This window comes from Vanellus vanellus (assembly GCF_965231255.1).
Source record: "Vanellus vanellus genome assembly, chromosome: 6".
In the NCBI taxonomy this organism is placed as follows: Eukaryota; Metazoa; Chordata; class Aves; order Charadriiformes; family Charadriidae; genus Vanellus; species Vanellus vanellus.
In genome coordinates this window covers 14,820,650-14,841,162 of record NC_138911.1, presented here as the reverse complement: position 1 = coordinate 14,841,162, position 20,513 = coordinate 14,820,650, and the positions used below count along the sequence as shown (strand labels likewise).

Here is a 20,513-nt window from a genome sequence, read left to right as displayed (position 1 = left end):
GACAGTTCCCTCCTCCATCTTGCAGTGCCTAAAGCGTTACTTTCTTCAAGTTTTGTGGCTAAGAGAGGATGGGGAAATAGGATGATGACACAATAAAGGTATAGAGTAACGCTGGACAGGAGCCAGACCCTACTTGGAGCAGAGCTTGGGTACGGTTTGCTCTGAGCGGAGAGTGGGAGGGCCGCTCTCCATGCTGGCTGCATAACAGCAGCCCGTGTGACTTGGAAATGAATGGTCACTTTGCTCAATAGTCTTCTGAAAATATTTTGTGTCATATCAGTTCTTTACCAGATGTGGAAAGCATCTCTGAAAAAGATTATGGAAAACAGAGACATTGAGGTATGGAGATTGTAAACCTCTGTTTAAAAGAGTTTGTAGAGTGATAAGCTGCAGTGTATCTTCAAAGCATTTCTTCCTATTTCATACATAAAGTATATAAAGACCATGATTAGAATGGCTGAGAAACAGCTTCTATCTGCCTACCTAGGTCATTCTGTTTTATACACAAAAATAATTTACAAGAGATTTTGCTATGCTGGAAATACAATGAAAAGTGAAAATGGAGACTGTTTTCCTAGGCTGGTGGCAAAAATAGTGAGAAAAGTAGCTAATGGTTTGCCCTGGTTCTGTTCCTACTTGCATTGGGGCAAATCAACAGTAACTCCTTTGAAATCAATGAAAGTAAAATTAGGTAAAGCACGACAAACGAAACTATCAGGCTTATTGTCATCTGGCTGGACATCATAAATTTCCATAACTGTGACATATTTGTCATCAAACTAATTAAACTCATTGCTTACAGCAGCTAACCCACATAACTAACATCATCTTAGATCTGCTGGATTTCACTGATATCCATCATTGCAGTTTCCATGTGGAACGGGCCTTTCAGAAAACTTTTCCTAAAGCTGTAAGGTGGTTTAAATTTTACGTAGCGCAGTACTCTATTTTCAGTAGGCTGATGTTCCTCTTGGCAGGTGAGAAAAGAAAGCATACATCAAATCAACTGCGTACTGAGTTGGCCGTGTATCTTTGCATGGCAGAGGTGCTGCTGCTGCATGAGTTTAGTTCTTATGGAAATTCCCCAGGTCTGAGTTAAAGTCTGTCACATGTTCCCTGTTGGGTTTTACTGGTTGGAACAAGGAATCCATAACTTCAGGTTTTGTTGTAGCAATCCATATGTGCCTCACTCCTAAATATTGAGGTAAGAGCTGGAAGTGGTAATAGGCAGCTGAATATTTTCAACTGGGATTTGCACTGAAGTTCTTTACCTGCAGCCAGACAGTTGTTGGGGCAACTGATTCTGCTGCAACATGAGGGCGGCGATAAAGCAGCGTTGTGGCAAATCCTGCTCCGAATAAAGGGAGAAGTGAGGTATTGTCGTTGGACAGGGAAGGTGCTCCGTAGTATTGCCTTAGCCAGTTACCTCTATTAACATTTTCCTCAGTCCAGATGCCTTTGCACAAACAAAGTGTGTGCCCTGTGTGGGAATGTTGCAGGAGCGGGCATCTGTATCCTCGCTGTATCCCAACAACACCCTGAGGAGAGGTACACTTTCCTCACCCTGTTCGTTATGCTTGGGAGGGTAGGGCACTGGAATTTGTGACCTCTTACATCTCTTCCAACTCTGTTTCCTGTTATTCTGTGATTCCACATGGAGAGTGTGCAAATGACAGTTTGAGATCCATGCATGAAAAGACAGTTTTGAAGTTACAATCCCCAAGTGGGGAAACCATCATCCAACTGAAAACTTTGTAAGTCAGATGAGAGTCAGCTTGTGTCTTGCAATTGTGTTTTAGGAAAGCCCGGTAACAAAGCAACTCCTTCCCCCTGCCCTGAGTCTCACAAGAGCCAGACATCCTTCTTTCCTTACAGCTCACAAAGCCTTGATCTGGAACGTAAGTCCATACATCCCATAAATAAAGTCCACTAAGCTTCATCACTTCATCCAAGACAAAAAGAAACATTTCCTTTATTTCTGTGTGGAATAGCATGGTACAGTTGCTGGCTGCTTTCGTTCATTTGGAAATGTTGCTCAACCTGACAAATGAAACAGAAGTCTGGCATACTTTTCCATGGCTTGTAAACACCAATTTATATATAAACAACAGCAGCCAAATGTAAATAGACAATCAGTGCAGCAAGGAGATTGAAGAGTTCAGTTTGCAAAACATGACAGATTTTCTTCTTCCGGCATTCTTCTCACTGCTGGTTATCAAAGGCCAGCGCACACCGGTACCTAAAGCAGACCTGTTTGAACATGTTCCGCTGCCTTTTGTACAAATTTAAAAGAATGGATCCTCACGCAAGCATTCCAAATTGAGAAACAAATTTGAAAAAAATTGCTACAATACATTGACTGATTTCTTGCCAAGACAGCTACTGAGAAGCTTCTTGATCCATTCTTGCACTGACAAAATGAGAGAGGGAAATATGTACCTTTTGTAATTAAAAATTAAAACCAACCCATTCCCTGCATGCTCAGTTTCCTCAAGGGAACGAAAAGTACCTTTGCTCTGCTTTTACTGCTTGGTGTCAGCAAAGTACTCCAAAGCTGAAGGAGGATTAATTTTTGTTCTCCGCACAATAGTACTGCTAAGGACTTAGCCATAATTCAGCATGTTAAAATTGGGGGGGGGGGGGGGGGGGCGGGGAATGAACATTATTATGTTTTAATAACAAATAAATGACATAGCTATAAAATTATTTTTCCCGTAACAAAAGAAAGAACTGTAGCCAGCAGGTGAGCAAGACAACACTGCTGGGTGTGGTAGAGATACTATTAAATTAACTGTGAAGCCAAGACCTCTGCGTGTGCGCGTGCGCACGTGTGTGTGTATAAAATATCTGGCTATTTCAAACCATGGGAGCATGACAGCTGTGAAAAAGGAGTGCCGCAGGGAATTCTTTTAGAGTTTGATTTTTTTAAAAAATATGTTTGACATGGAAAATGTTTTAGTACAAATAAAGCAACTGGTATTGAACTTAAAAAGTGTATGTGGAGGGGGAGGGAGAAAGAAGAGATTGCTGTGTGGAACAGGAATGAATAATTCATGATATTTAAAGAAAGAATGCCTCCGAAATGCGAAATGTTCTGCAAGGCAGTCCATGCTGGTAACTTGGATGGTTATTCTCCCCCCCTCCCCCCATTGAAAGCATCATTAATTCAACATCTTTGTGATTTTTTTAAAACCTTGTAAGATATTTCTGAAAGAAACATTGTTTAACTTAGATTAGGATCTTATTTATTCAGATAATTTCATATAAATATCAAAGAGATGAGTAGAATTATTTAATCGTAAAGAGACAGCTTTAGTACTAGGATCTAGGGTTTTTTTGTTGCCTTTTTTTTTTTTTTTTTAAGAAAAAAAACCCCAACAACATCATTGCAAACTAAAATCAGCCTCATGGAAGGGGGAAAATAAGAGGAGATATTTTGAACATTACTCCATAGGACACCAGTACAATATAGTGTTAGTGAATGCATTGTAGCAGAGCCCCATACGCAATCAGAATCCAATTGTTACTGGACTGTGTACAAGCGCATACTGTGCTCAATGGTCTGATGAGGTATTATGGATATGATGCGAAGAGACCTTGTGGATTAGACATGTACAATTTATTAAAAAAGTGAAACAACCGAACATTTAAACTGAGCTGAATACAATAGCACTTCCGGTGGTAAAAAGGGAGAGTTCTGAGGAATCCAGTGACTGCAAAGACATCAGCTATTGTTATTTATTTGATATTTATTTATCTTGGAATGCTCTGATTATATTATTTTGGATTTCTGTATTTTCCCTCATTGCTAGATTCTGCTTTTGGTGTGGGAAAGTTCATGTAAAACAGACTGATTATTGAAAATCTCAAAAATGTACAGAGGAGCAGCCTGTTAAAATGTAGTCTACAGGTAGTACATAACACTAACTTTAAAAAAGTATCTTGCGCCAAAGTGATATTCCATTAAATAATAGTTACTGTGCGATTTATCCATCGCTGTATTAGTTTTTATATTACAGATTACACTGCTAAATTGTTTCAGCCTTCCTTCATTCTTTACATTGACTAAGTCCCAATGGCACCGTGTGTTGCACTGTTGCAAGGACTTAGAAGTGGGAACACCCATAAATGCTATAAGATGTAATGTTTCAATGCTTATTTTGGATCAATAGTATCTCTTATTTTCTGGAGTATTTGTTGTTCCTTCAATGCAGAGGGCACACATTTTCAGTTTCCAGTGAACAGAACGCAGAAATTTTAGTGTCTGCATCTTCATGTAACTGAACAACTACCTAATCTGTCAACTTCAGTAGGGTCCCAGATCTAAGAGAAAGTCAAAATCACATTTCACGCTATTTTTAAAAATGATTTAATTTTGTTTTTCTCTATGGCTACCTTAAAGGAGTTGTTCCAAGACAGAGAACCTCAAAGCAAAACAAGAAACAACCTCAACCTGTGTTGAGCCAACTAGGTAGCTTTCCCAGGAGAGACCCACTTGATACTGAAAAGAAATCACCCTGCATTAAACAGGGCTGAAATTTCTTGGGTTGTAGCAATTTTATCCTGTTTTAAGAAACATGCGTCGACAACAGTTTTTTTTTCTTCTGGGAACCACTGGGGTTTCCTTGGGTATCTTGCCTCTGTGTCTATGGCCTTAAGGCCCAATTTGTGCCCAAGCTTACATGCTTGATTTGAACATTTGCTTTTGAAAATGAAAATCACGAGTATCACATTTATGTTTTGCCAGTTTGCCTACCAGCTATCTGCTAACAAAAAAGTTCCAAGGGAGCATGGCAAGTCTGTGCCCAGTGAAGCCTTTTGTTTTTGCAGATGTTTAGGCTTAGAGGAGTGCTGCGGAGCACAGGCAATCCTAGGTCCATGTTTGCACTTGTCTGCTGCTATTCTCTGCTCATTGTCTGAACCTGCACGCATTGTTCTCCCGACAGGTGATAACTACCCTGTGCAGTTCATTCCATCAACAATGGCAGCTGCTGCTGCTTCTGGACTCAGCCCTTTACAGCTCCAGGTATGTGCCAGAACAAAAAAATGTGGGACTGAAGCCAACATTTTAGGGGAAAACTGCTAACCAGCTGTATGCTAAATAATAGTCTGAATGTTAAATAATTTTTGAGCACAGCCCAGGAGGATTAACACCTTATGTACTTACGGTTCTGCAAATATAGCAACGTGCAGCCAACCTTGATACTGTGAGTGAAAGACATTGTTCGGTGTGGTTTATATCAGCAGAGTTAATGGTATTTTTTTAAATATATGACCAGTTGATGGGAGATATGTTCGAAGATCTTTCTGTACTTTAGTTTCATAGCTGCAATGCACTACATTTAATTAGAGCAGTGAGTGTATCAAAACAAATGCGTCTTATTGGGTTTTTTTCTTTTTTTCAGACAGTGTGGTGCTGACAATACAATAAAGTAGAAACTCTTTTAGCTTCTGTATTTGGGTAATCTCAATCTTCCCGTGCATTAAGCTGGTCAGATGCCAAGCATGGTCAGGAGCCTTGGTTTAGTCATTTATTTATTTTTGGCATATATAGAATGAAATGTTGTGAAAGAAAGATTTATGTGCCATATTATTAGCTAGCTTTTTGTGGCAAGAAGTTTTTAATTTCACAAGAAAAGACACAACAATGTCATAAATAATGAAGAAACAGTCAAAAGCTTTCAGAGTTAAAATGTGTGGAAAGGAAGTGACAGTGAACATGAGAGGAAAGGCCATTAAAGATGCATGTAACTATTTGCAAGTAAACCTTTGAAACCCCTGTTTGAGTTAGGTTAGATTTGGGTTCAGATGCGAAGTAGGAATAAATTGTGCCTAAGGTAGCAATGTACTGCCATGTTAATATCCAGACATCTACTTTGCTTACCCTTCTGCACTTATATCATTTTCTGGGGCCAAAGCAAATTAAAAATCTTCTCGTCTTTACTCAGTGCTGATATTCTACTTGCCAGGTTAACTTAGGATAAGTGAGAATGGGACCAGGACTCCCTGTTTACTGATGGTCCAGAACTGGCAGAAAAGACTCCTTGAGCTTATGTCTGACCTAACCTACAATCAAAATTTGAAAAGAGAACACCCTGACACTGCAGGGAAAGATCTCCCAGAAATACTTTTGGGTCGTGATAGCATTACGTTAAGACTGTACCTCGGACAGGCTTCAAACCCAAGGGGAGTTTTTCAAAGGAAAAATAGCAGGTTGCCTTTGAAAATCTGTATTTGAATACTTATTGAAGCAAAAGTATCATTAGCCAGCCTTAGTTGAGAAAATACTTCAGAAATCAGCTTTGCGTATAAAGAGACTATTTTTGCTACCTTTGAAATGCAATACAACAAATAGTGAGCCTATGCAAGACTGTAAGTCAGGAAAGGATAAAAACTGTTCAACTGCAAAAGAAACAGGATCTAAACCACAGGCATTCCCCATTCTTTTCTTTTACAAGATCCATTTGTAGCTTGACCCACAGATCTATTTGCACATCAGCCTTGGTCAGAACCTACAGCAATAGTGTAATTTCATTAATTTGCAGAAATGAAAGACCGAACTGTTAAACATGATGGGCACAGTTAGAGAGAAAAGAAAACATCCAGCAAAGAAATCGGTGCTAATAAATTCAGAAACATTTGAGTGCTTGAGGGGGAAGAATTTCCCTTCAGATGTATTTGCTGTAAAAGAGGTTTTTTTGCTTGTGTGTCCGTCCTGCCCCCCTTTTCTATTTTATTTGAATTTCACCTTTATGGGATTTCAAACCCTTTAATGTTTTATGGTCATAAGAGCTTAAGTAATAGAGTACTTAACCTTCAGTTGATACCTGCTCATCTGATTGTGAAATTGGCTGAAGTCAATTTTATTTACTTCTACTATTCATATTCTCTTTGTGTAAATTCCCTAAGTGTTCCCTAAATGAACACTTATTTGGGTGTGTTTGTTGGAGGGAATTTGTTGTTATACCTGATGTGTCATGAAGACTGTTAGTGGTGTAGCATTTCAGCTCATTTTTCCATCTTTGCTTCCCTTCCCCCTTCTTTCTCTGTTTTGTTTCCTTTCTTCCATTTCCATTTACCCCACCCACTTATTTATTTACACGAATGCTGTGACCATGGTATCTGAGTATTTCCCAAGTGCTTAAAAATACTGATCACAAAACTAATCTCTGTTCCTTTCAGGCAGTGGGAGAAATAGGTAATTCATTTGCAGGTTTGGTTTTGTTCCTACATGTGAGCGTGTGTGTGATATCTCTGCTTGGAGAACTTGGAGAGGGAAAGCTATTTCAATTAAAAAAAGCTTTGCAGTAGCTCTAACATTTCAACTTTACCTGGGCATTATTATTAGTTTCCTATTCTAATCCACATCCAGTTGCAGTGGAAAGTCTGTCAGCCTCAAGTTTATAATCTCTCCTATTTTTTCACTTACATTTTTTTGGGATGACCATGCTTCAGGTAGGAGCTAGCAGCAATTTTGTGTTCTCATCTTTCTGTGTGTTAGGGCAACTTCCGTGGAAGCTCTCAATCTAATAGCACAGAAAACAATTTACCGCCAGGTACATCATGTAACGATAGCAATTATTCCACAGAGGATGTTTCTCCAGTGTGCAATTTGTAATTAGGGATTTGCCCACCTTATTCAAGCTATTTAGCAGATTGGTATCAAAGTGTATTTTATCTGAATTGTATGTCTGCGTTCACCAGTGGATTATATATCTCTGCAAGTTAAAACACTTTATTGAAATCATAACTAGGAATTTCTCAAGTAACTAGTTTCACCCTCATGGGCCTTGCATTAAAAATAAATAACTCAATAAATACGGAAACTAAGTTCTCCTTCAACAACAGACCTTTTTGACCCATCTACACTAACCACATCGATCAGCTAAGTGGTAAAATACCATTAATATTCAATTGTAGCTTTGATTATCCTGAAAGAAAGTAGTAATTACCATGTGTTTATGCCAGTCCAGAAGTGTTAGTTCGCTCTGCTTTGGGCTGACATCAGATAGCTTCTTTTTATCTGTATACTGATCTCATGAGGGTGGTATTGATGATGTTGTTGACAAAAAGACTTAAAACCCTGTGTTCCACACTTCCCATTGGCAGCTCAGCTCCATCTTACCAGTTTCCTCAACAACTCGGCCAAGATTTAGATAATATGTGTGATAGGACCAAGCCTTGTTAGGACTCTTAGGATCTTGCTGATGAGGGAGCAGTTCTCTAGGTGTGGTCTAAGAAGAAGGACCAAGCTATTTCTGTTCACCCCTCCAGCTTCAAACAACTGTGAGTGAATCCCATCAAATCAACCTTCTGCTAAATAGTTTACAGATATATTACCAAATACACCTGTAGCAGGTATGCATACTGGTGTGTGAACCGGTTCTGATGCATGTGTGTAACAAAAGCGTGTTGCTTTAATTAATCAGTGTGAGCAGTAAAACCTGTCAATAATTTTCCCCTTGCTCCTCTTTTTTATGCCCACCATCTCTGGAGTTTCTCCCCTTTCCCATTTCCCTGAAATTTTTCCCTAGCTGTCAAATGATTGCACTGACATTAACTGATCCTAGATCTGTGTGCCCAGTAATCTCGCTAAATGAGTGAACTTGATTATGAAATGGGGTTTCCCAGATTTCATGGCGCTGGCAGAAGTAACCTACTTACTGGGAAGTCTCAGTGGTGGTAGAGGTGATACCTGTGTGTCCTTCCTTTCAAACAAGGAATGTTACCATATGCTCTTTATTGTTTAAAAAAATCTGCCTTCATGCTTAGATGTTGCTACCAAGTAGTCTATGTGGTAAATAAGGAAATGTCGCAACTCTCTCAACCACGACCGATAAACTGTTGATAGAAATGGAAGCACTACAATGATGCTAGTTGGAGTTATTCCTAAACAAAGTGAGCCCTAGGAAAAAAAAAGGCAAAACAAAAAAGCTTTCGTTCATAACTCTTTCCCCAAACTATTTGTGTAATTTGTCCTTCAAAATTTATCACTTACAACACTAATGAACCTTGGCAAGTCTTAACTATAGTTGCAGCTGCGTTCTTGAAGCCTGAAGTTTTTATAATCCATTAAAAAACTTTAAATTTTAACTAAACACATATTTGTCTATTTCTTTTCTCCCATCCCGTCCCATCTTACTCCTCCATACTCTCTTCTAATTGCAGACAAAGTAAATGACCTTTCTGTATACCGCTGGGTGCGGATCCAGTGCGCTGCTGAAGCATTGCATAGCCTGCCTCAGGGGCACAATATTAGTAGAGGGAAGGCCAAAGAATGCTATTTTTAGTTGAACAGTTCAGCAGATGGAGGCATGAATACTCATATATCTGAAGGTTGAGGGGTTTGAACCATTAATTTTGATAATGTATTTAACCCTGGGAACAATCAGAAACTGTAACTCTAAGGTTACAATGCTTTTGACCTTTAGAGAACAGAGGGCACTTGGTACAGTAAACAATATATTACATTTCTACTTATTCCAATTCTCTCACACATATAAATTTCAGGACATAGTTGACATTTGCTTTCCTCAGCTATTTTAGTGCTGGTCCTTAAAGTAAGTCAAGAAGAATGTGCAGGAAAGAGGCCAATGTAATGCGACAGTCATGTAAATATGGCCTTTAAATAGCTAAGATGTTAAATGTGGCCTTTTATGAAGAAATATTATTCTCGGGAACTGGAATCTTGGTGACTTATTATTTCAATGAAAAAGTTGTTTTAGTGGACTGCTGCTCTTATGGAGTTTCCTCTATATGTTGTAACCTTAAAGCAATTTTTTAGTGGGGCTAATGTGATCTGATAGTGATAGCTCACACTGGAGGTGATTTGGTCCCACTCTGGTACCACATCATGCAGAGTGATGTACCTGCCTTATGTCTTATTAAATGATGCATGCTCGTCTTCAACAAATACAGCAGTTAAATACCACGCAGCTTAAGTATTTCTAATTAAAATATCTCCATGTGTCAGCATATTGGTAATGTATTATTTTAATCCATCTATTTTGTTTATGAAACAGTGACATATGTTTAGATTGTGAAATATATGAGCCTTAAAAATCACTTTATTGAAGAAAATTAATTTCTACAATGCTGTCTCAGTAATGTGTTCGCTCACCCAGTCAGTCACTGGCAGGGCTGCCAGTCTTAATGTTGGTTAGACACAGTTTAACAGTTTTATCTGACATAACACTCTCGGATGTAGGCAATAATAATTTTTTCAAATGCAAAAACCAAGGAGTTTTCCTTTTTTTTCTTTTTTTTTTTTTTTTTTAACATAACGAAGAATGGGGATTGGGTAAACGTGAGAGAGATTTGGTGAGAGCAATCACAATTAAAACCAGCTAGTTACCTTTTCAAAGTTACACACTGTAATTTGTTTGTCAGCGGGTAGATGTTTGGGTCAGCACTGTGAGTGAGCGACTGTCAGCGGGAATTCCTACAAGACAAGTAATTTCCCTCAATGTATTACTGACAGATTGCTCACTTCTTCGAATCACTAGAGAAAACAAACTTAATATTGTTACAGGCAGAGTTTCTGTCTTCATTAGCCTTATAGAATGATTTTATCTAGCATTCAAAGACTACTGAGCTCTAGGTGGGCATATTTTAACAGAATGTTCCTTATTATGATACAGTGACTAGTGGCCTAAATTAAGGGAATGGTGCGTGCAAATTTCAGTATATGGAAGTAGTAAATTAAATATTTTGGTCCTTTTCTTATGTAGAAATTTAGGTTGTAGCAGAGGAAGGAAAGAGGTAGGAAGAAGATTTTATTAGGGCTCTGAGACACCAAGCAAGCCCTTTAATGAAAATAAAATTAAAAATATGCCAACCTTGCAACACTTAGGAAAATTTAATTAAAATCAATGAAATAGTTATACTTGTGCCTTTCCCTACTTGAATGTTTATGTCTCTGTATGTAATATCTGTGTTATCAAGTTGAATTATATCAGTGGCAGTATCAATGAAAATGATGTCATTGAGTCAATATTTTACCATATGACCTCCTTTCTTTGCAGAATTTCTTAATACTCCATTTTCTCCTAGTCCTTCTCAACTTCAGCCCTGAATTATCTGGCAAAGTGATTTCTATCAGGAAAAGACAGCCCATCAAAATTGACACTTTTGCTGTAAAATATCAATTCTGATGAAATTTGGGCCAGGAGGATTTTCCTAGCTGCCCCAGTAATGGCATCCCTGGTCAAACTGAGATGAAGTCTCCCTATTCTCTTCAAGTCAGTAAAAATGGACAGATAAACAAGCAAAACCATTAGCTAGAGTAATCAGTGTGGTACGGCAGCATTGCAGCTGCAAGACCCTTTTCTCACCCGTTTAATGCCCTGCATCTCCAATGACCGCTTTAAACAGCACGTCTTTGTTACTCTTATTCTTGCTTAATGGAACACTGTCACATTATTTAATAAAAAATTTATAGAAATGTTTAAGAAAGAGACTGTTTCTATGGTCTGTAGCAGTTCTAGCACTTGTCTTGGATGTGGCAAGCCTAAGTCCAGTCCTGGGCTTGTGTTTCCCCCTATTGCAGGAAGGACACTAGCCACCGGACTGTCACCCAGCCTGGCATAGCTCTCTGTTTCTGTTCCCTTCAGATGACGAACCCCTCCTCTGCCTTGGGAAGTGCTCCCATCCTACGCCTGCTCTTCTCTCCCAAGAGGGAAGACTTTTCAATCAGACAGCTAGGGATCAGGCTCCTGGCATGATTCCTGTCTTTTGCACCTTTAGATCTTACCGAGCAGGACAGCTGCCTTCCAGGCCCATATGCTCTGTTCCAGGCAGACTTTACGATTGAGATCATAAATGGCACGGACATAAGCTCACTTATCAGGAAACTTGTATATTTAAAAGGATGTCGTCCTTGTAGCCTGGATTGCAGGAGGTTTCCTGTGTCTTTTCAGTCTGTATCAAGGCAGAAGCTTGAGCCCAAGTGACTGGAGGAGGCTGAGCCCCCAGCATCAACAAGACGTTCTCACTGCCTTAACCATTGGCTGCCCCTCACTGAAAGCCCAGGCTCTATTTTAAAATAATTGCGCTTTGCAAAGCTCACTCCCTGGGGTATGTATTCACTCGGAAGCCAGTAAGAAGCAAATAAGTTACTGCTGCATTTACTGACAGAGCACCAGAGGCACCAGTACTACAGAGTGCCATCAGGGGATGAGCACGTTTTTGAAAGCTCTTTTAAAACTGTGGCATCCCTTTAGGGAATAGGCTGACTGTGAGGCATACTCTGAGCTGGCAGTTGGATTCCTTCAAGCTTTCCAGAAATGTATAAGGTGTATGCCTTACAGGAATTAGCTGCAAGTGAATATGTTTCTGGAATTTTATTATATTTCTGACGACCATAGAGCAAGCTGCTTAATTTGGCTACAAATTGCAAACATGAAGGATTTTTTCCTGTGAAGGTGTTAACATATTTGGATGTTTAGGAACTTAGCAGCAATCAAATTAAAGACAAAAATGCCTTTTAAGTCAGGTCTATAAACAAAGGAAAATAATACACTTCTATTCCTTCCTGACTAATTGCTACAGAAAAAAGAAAACTTAATAACTCACCTTTCATCTGAAGTAAAAGTTCTAAGAACAAGGATGGTTAGATGAGAGCTTCTAGGTGTAGACATACACACACGCATGCTCAAAGGAAGCAGAATAATTCTTGTAAAGATGTGTGGATGGGAAAGAGACCATCACCTGCCTTGTTTCAGAGGGTCTTTGATTATAAGAGAGTATTCCCTCCCGCTGACCCAATTCAGAAATAAAGGGAAATTCATAGAAGATGAGATAGAGCTCATCAAATCAGCGTGTAGCTATTGCTATCACTGAGTAGTCTTTTTAGCTGACGAAATAGGAATGGTATTGCCTCCAACACCCTGCTTGTCTAAGATGTGTATTTGGCCTATGATGTTTTCGGATTCCATACCATTGAGAAAAGTGTCCTAACTCATAGAAACTATTGGAATCATCTGTCTATTTGTAAGGCTCAGCATGAAGGCTGCATACGGCTGTGGGGCACAACAGAAGGTTTGCATATCAGTCCTGACAAAAAGAGACTGGAGGGAGGAGCATTGTCAGAAATACAGGAAGAAAAACACGTTGTGCTTAAATGTCAGTATTAAGGGATTATTCGGGACTTAAAGGAATCATCCACAAAATCTAGTGAAGTCAACACAATAGAAGACATATTTTGGTGTTGTGTTAGCAAACAGCTAAGCATGAAAACAAATGAAGAAGTATTTCAGGTGCAGGAATAGTGAGAGTATCTTGTTCTGTCCACAGGCATTTTTGGAAGTGAAGGGAGAAATAAAAGAGGTAAAGTCCTTTCAAAAATTCGCATCATTTGTCCTATGCGAGAGAACACGTCACCAGATTTAACTAGTCTACAGCTTTATTAAATAACACATCTGTGAGCTATCGATAGTAATTGATCCAGTACGGGCCATCTCTTCTGCTGCAGTCTTCAACAGCTAAGGAAGGGCTAAGATGAGGCCTCATAACCATTTTAATCTGGTCCCAGCACTGTTGCTGAAATATCATCACACCCACCGCAGTTCAGAAAGCATGGCAGGCTTACGCAAATTCACATTTACTTGTGTAAAGTACATCAGCTTACGATGAATTTGTAATAATAAGTTCCCGGTTACCTGGTTTTGAGGTGCAAATGTGAAATTTTTTTAGATGTAATTTTTATAAGCCCATTTGAATATGTTTTGCATAATTTTGTGGGCGCTTCCTTTAAGGAAACTATTTAATTTTCCTTGAAGGTGCATGAAAGTTTCTCAATATACAGTAAAAGATCAGTGTAAGAGATCTGCTAAGCAGCCTGTAAAGCACAATTATTTCTAATGCTTTAAAATATCTGTAAACTGGGCTTGTTTTCTGCTTCACAAAGAAAACATTTCACTGTTTTCTGCATTTAAATATACATTTTAAATATGTTGACTTATCAGGTAACGCAGCAGGCTGAACAGGGACAAACTATTTTTAATGGTATGTTAATTGAATGGGATGCTAGAGATTCACCTGAGTGACTTTTTTCCCAGATGTGCCCCAGCTGACTGATAAAGCTTCTCCTGATCAGTAGAGCCAGTATATATTTATTATAGCCCTGTCTTTCGTCCATTTTTGCTAGTGAAAAATAATAGAATGGCTGCAAGCTGCCACATGAACTCTATGTGTCTCTTATAACAGTAGGAAAACATTATGGCTTCAAACCCCAAGCAGCACTTTCAAAAATTCAGCTCTTAAATGAGAGCTGCCTCGGCATCTTCTCACAAGGTGGGGATTCAGACGTGGGAATTGAGAGAGGTGGTTTAAACGGAGCTCTTCCTTTTTCCTGACTTGCACCCATTTATTATTGGGATAGTGTCTCATTATTCTGTCATGGGAGCCTGTAGAATTTTAACTGTTGTGCTTTTGCCTCTTAGTATGATTAGCAGTGGTAGGTGAGCGTTCAGGTTTCTTGTTCTGTGTCTGTACAGTTCTCCACAAGGAAATACTGCAGTCGTTATATTTGACAGTTTCTCCTTCTGGGTGGTCAGATAGTGAATGAACCCCCCAACCTATGCCAGACTTCAGAAATATTTCTAGAGAAGATTTATTGCCACTTATTTTTTCCATGTCCTGAATTCTTTTACTTATACTTCAGTTTTTCTGTCTGCCGCCTGGTTGACAAACCTAGAAGGTCTCCACCAGAAGCAGCAATTGCGCAAACATCTTCTGTCCTGAATTGATTTAATGCCCTGTGGGATTAGGAGAATACTTCAGTTTTTAGACCCCTTCAGCTAAGATTGTCTACATTACTGGCAATTGTACCAGTGACATGGACATGTGCTTACGAGGAAACTCATTCACCAACTCATTTGGCACAGCTCAACAAGCAGTTACTCATAATTGCTTGTAATCCTGCTGACATGAGCCTGAATGAAACTCCTGACTTCTCTCCCAAAGCTCATCTATGTGTTAACACTTTTTAAAAATAAATATATGAAATTCTGGAAGGCAAAATTTGATAAGCTTTGATAGCTATCACCCGTTCACAAAACTTACTGTAATTAATTGCTTTTCAATCGTATAATTTTATTTCCCTTATCACGGGGATTCTCTTTAAGCAGCTCCTTCTTTTTACACGAACTTTAGTCCAGAACACATTTCTCCACATAAGGTGTGTGAAAGTGTCTGAATTCATGAGTGAACTGCTCTTTGTATAGACCTCTCACGTTTATTGTTAAAGATATTTTATATTAGCAGTAAGGAACAAAATACTGATTTTTGGAAGAGCTTCTAAAAGAATATCAGAAAACATTTTAAATTCTTTCTATGAATAATTTGATTTACAGTGTCACCAGAGAAGGTAATATTATGATAGTGTAAAGTGAATGAAAAAACTGCGCTCCGCTGCAGCCATCTGGTTAGATTTTCATTTTTTCCTGATAGATCTGGTTATATTTTTATTTGAAATAAGTGCTGCTTGTTTGCTTTCCTTGGATACAGGAGAAAGAGTTTAAAATACTAGAGCCTTTGTAGGTGTCTTTGGATCCATGCTTCCTGGTCCTTGCTTGCTTTCCTAGGTAAGCTTCTTACTCTGTTAACTTTAGTGCTAATCCACCATTTTGATGAGGTAGAACTTATGCTATAAAAATGCCAAAAGCAAATTGTCATAGAAGCGAACATAGGAAAATCAGACAAAGATTTATCTTCGACATTTCGCGTTTTTTGTGGAGTAACATCATCCACTGGAAACTCAAAATTACTTTTTCAAGCAAACGCAGTTGTCCTATGCTGCAAATGGCTTTCTACGAAAGGCTTAAATGAACTTTTGTTTATCTGTTTAATTCTACATCAAATATAGAATAGTTTTAAGCAGAATGTGTAACAGTTATTTTGTAAAATCACAAAAAAAGTGAAAGATTTTTTGCCAGTTTCAAAGCTGTGTAGTACAACATATAATCTGGGAGAATCACAAAGATGTCAATTGTGTTCTTTCCTGTGCATGGTAAATAACAGGAGAATTGTGATCAAAAAGTAGCATATCAGTAATCTGACAGCATTAAATGAAGGAATGCAAATCTTTGTGCATAAGAGAAAGATTTTATTGACATTTCTGCTATCCTGCAGAGGAAATGGCTATGGACATTTGATGAAGTTTTTACATATTGTGGCATTCTGTTTTTTCTTGATATTTACAATATTTTATGAAAATAACAGATTTTGTTAATGCTCACATTTTATCTTTAATAGGAATACTGTATGGTTGTATTCCGATATACCTAGTTCAGACACTTTAGTCATGCAGTAACAGTGTATCCGCTTCATGAGCAGCACAAAGGAAAGGGTGAGTTGTCCAGGTTCGCCGAGGGTGTGTTTAAGCGGAAGGTATGAGGGATACTTCCTATTTCTGGGTACAGGTGCTCACCCCATGCGGAGGTGGGACACAAAAGTATTAAGTCCCTCCTGCCTTCTGTGCTCCCGTTTCCTGACACACAGAGGTATGGCACGTCCCCGGGCTGGCCAGAGAAAAGACTAAGCCAGGAGGTTGCGCTGTGCGAGAGCTCCTGCTCTGCAATTGCAGCGGGAGACTCCTGGTTACACTACCTCTCATTAGGTCCCCCTCTTGAGAAAAAAATACAGCGGAAAAAAGATGCACTCTCAGTTTGGGCTTTGATCTTGCTTTCATAAATGACTCAAAGAATTTGCATGGTAGCATGCAGCTACTCTATTATTGTTGCTAGCAAAAATACAAGAGAATAGATACACAAAGTGGAAGAGGTGAGAACGGTTAGCATTCCTTTATTCCTTGTCAGAACTTAATCTAGATCAACTAAAATGCTTGCTGTTTTTTGTCATGCCTCAAGATAAAGTGTCAGTGTTTACATATTCCTATCTTTTAGACAAAAGATGCCTATTGTTTTAGAACTCCTGAGTTACTATCTATAGAAAATTATAAATATGTAACAGATGCCTATGTTCACCTCATTTTTACACATTTTGTATGAAGAGCGGTTGTTATAACCCCAACAAGCAATTTGTGTTACACACTTCTCTGCTTTTTTTTTCCTTTGTCTTTTTCTTACACCATAAAGAATTAAACCAGGGTAAAATTAGTAAGATGAGAAGCTAAAGTGAGACGGCCTCTTTCTCCATTAGGAGAAAAAATGCAAAACGTACATTGTGTAAAACCATTTTTTTTCTAATTATCCCATTGTCCTTCCTGCTATTTGTCTAGATTTTTAGTCCGGAGGGCTCCATTTGCGACCGCAAATGATCAAACTCCAGTTTTGGGGTTCCAAGCATTTCATGTTAATTTTTGTGTCTGCACAGAGGGGTTTTTGGTGATATGTACGGGGAGCTATGCAACTGCAGTGTTTCACTCCCACCCTCATTCAATTCCCTACTTTGTGCGGCAGTCTCAGCGTATTCAGCAGGTTGTACGCCAGCAGATGAAACAGATGTTTAGGCCATACTGGAATGGAGCGGCATGCTGCATCAGGACCTGGATATTCCTCTTGACATCTGGATGCTGCTGGGCTGGGATGCCTGCCTTAGGCCAGGAGGCTGTAGGAGCCTTGTGGCAGTAAACATAGGGTCCTTGCTGCTCTTTAAGCGATTAGTGCACTGAAGCAGCAATAATGCTGAATTATCGCTTGGTTGCGTTCTTCTAAGGAATCTTGGGACAAAGGGATAGTCAAGGAGGAGTATTTACAGTAAAGTCATGTTCAGAAAGACAAGACTAATTGCCATGTATTAAAAAGCTTTCTTTCAACTAATTTAATAGTAAAATTGCTATGAATACTTTAGGAAACTTTTTACAAAGCAGTAAACAAATAGCTTACAGAAAAACCTCCCTTTCTCATTTAAAATCATTAAGATGAAAAAAGACAATTTCAGCTACTTTCCAATTTCATGGTCTGGTCAAATTGTATGGAACAGACAACAAAATGTGACTGAAGACATGAAATTGAAGGTATACTAATATTCATGCCTACTAGAGACAAAAATGCGAACTTCTAATAGCTGCAGGGAAGAATATTAGGTATGGAAGCTGTCTGACTTATGCATTGATTCTTTATAGTTTCACTTTATCAAGTTGAAAATTGTGCTGTATCTGCTGCTACAGCCTAAATTGTCTGTTGCAGCACTTTCCTTTACGAGGTGTGTTATTTAAACACAATAGACATGGTATATTGCATGGAAATAGATGTTTAATGTTTTGTGATTACAAGCCGTTGGACAAAATAGCATTTAGTATGGATTCCGCTCCCCCCATCCCTCAATAAATTTTCATTGTTAAGACCAATGTGTTTAAATGAGGGCCCTCCCAAACAGATTACAGCTTTTTGGAGAGTGTGAGGTAATATTTTGAAGACGACCGGTTTGTTGCTCTCATTTAACCTCCAGTATTCTAAAGGGGTTATATTTAATTAATACTGGCTAAAGGCCTGACCTGAGAGGCAACCAAAAGTGATTGAACTGCATTTTCAGATCCAGGCTGTAATCTGTTGGGAGAGGAATAATAATAATAAAAAATAAAAAAAAAATAGAAAGCACCATTTACTGAAATTCTTTCTAACTAAGCTGTATTTCAATGGGCCATTTAATGCTCAGATGGACAAAGGTATTACTTCAGTCATTGAATTGTATCAAACCCTTTCTCAGAGGCCCAGTTTAAAAACTCTACAGGAAAAGTGGCTTAGCATCATATTCTCAGCAGACCAACACTCAGTCTGTTTGGAAAGGAAAAAAAAAAAAAAAAAAGAGTGAAATGAGGTGAGACACAACCGCCAAGTCAGTGAGGATTTTTGCCTCTCCCTGCAGTCGGTGGCTTCACGAGGGAATTGCTCGTCAGAAAGCGAGAGCTCCACATTTGCTGCGGAAGGCTTTCAGTTTATTTATCTTAGGGCGTTTTTTGTTTGTTTGTTTGGGTTTTTTTTTTTAGTAGCTGTTACTTTGTTCCCCTGGTCAGCTTTCAGCCTGCTCTTTGTTCTTTTCTGAAGTGGCAAAAATACAGTTTTCTCTCTGGGGGACTTAGGACCAGTACCTACACTTTACAGGGTAAGACTTTTGACTCGGTCACATTGGAAGAAATAGGAAACCTCATTTAGATATCACAGATACTGACACTTGTGAGCTGAGTAGTTATTTTATTTCAATACAGCCAACATTACATGTATCGTATGGTAATATAAGATACCTAATGTAATGTCTGAACTTTAATTGTATAAAAATTTTAGGATACCTTTTTTAATTCATATTTTTTGCAGATTGAAAAATTTTCTTTCACAATTTTGGTGCTATCATTAAAAATTCCTAGCAGCCTAATAGGATGATGGGGTGACATTACATCTTGGAAACTTGTAAAGGTGCTGTAAAACTAATAAACCAGCAGCTTTACTTCCTAAGGAGAAACAAATACAATACTACAGAAGCAACAGCTAGGTGCCAAATTATATGCATTGTCTTAGTTACTTGCAGCGATAGATAATTTATTTGAACTGTAAACATTCTTCTTTGGCTTTGCCCACAGCTTTACAGTAAATAGGTTGTGAACAGGCAGTTGCTGAGAGATTGTATTTAACCGTCATAATTCAATTAAATCAAAGCCATTTGATTTCTAAGGGACACGATCTCAGGAACAATGCCTAAGTGAGAGTTGCTTGCATTTAGGCAGCAAAGCAGAGTGAGCTGTTCTGATGGCCATTTCTACTTCATTACGTCAAAGCAGGATGAGGTCAAAACAATGAGAAATACAGTTTGCGAACAAAACAGAAATGATCTTAAGAGCATCTTAATGCACATGTGCCTGAAGGCAAGTTAGTTCTTTATTGCATGGGTGCATACATTTTAACTCTCTAGTGTTTCTCCAAATTTACATGACTGTAACTTGAGAGAGACTTTGGGATCAGATGTTTATGCTGTCAGGCCATGATGATAAACAGGTGGGGATAGGGAAAAGTGAGTATGTCTCTAAACGTGGATCTTGCTGCAGGTATCTTCTCATTCCACTTTCGTCTCCCTCTTTCCCCCGCCCCGCCTCCCCCCAGAACATCAGCATGAGCCTTGAGGCGAGACTTTATTGTCTGTAAATCCTTTACTTAAAAATAAGCAATGTTAATAACATTTAAAGAAAAATTAGTCAAATGGTAATTTCATTTTCAGTCTACGTTTCCCATTATATTAAAAATTTAGGCAGACGTTTTATAGCTGGCAATACTTATTCAGGCTCTCCCAATACAATTCCATACCATGATGTGTAAAACCAAACAAAATACTAGTGCAGGAACCACAATATGCAAGAACAAGTCAAGGACAAAAAGTTCTGTCATTTCTTCAGAATACATGCCAATGCAATCATTTAGTCCATTCATATTTTGTGCAGTCCATTCATATTATGCTGTGGGACTCTTCTCTACCAAGTAACGAAAATTTGCTTCTCCAAAAGATGAGGGACGAAATGAAAATCTGTGAAGAATAGATACGGTTTTGCTAACTATTTTCCCCAG

The 20,513-nt window shown here is 38.6% G+C and overlaps 1 protein-coding gene across 1 annotated transcript in view; it reads left to right on the top strand.

Annotated features, from left to right (window-relative positions):
• SOX6 (SRY-box transcription factor 6) overlaps positions 1-20,513 on the top strand; it is a 230,448-nt gene that overhangs the window by 138,219 nt on the left and 71,716 nt on the right. Inside the window, exon 7 of the mRNA XM_082485970.1 lies at positions 4,947-5,026. Within this exon, the coding sequence (XP_082342096.1) occupies positions 4,947-5,026 (80 nt within the window). The remainder of the gene's footprint in view (positions 1-4,946; positions 5,027-20,513) is intronic.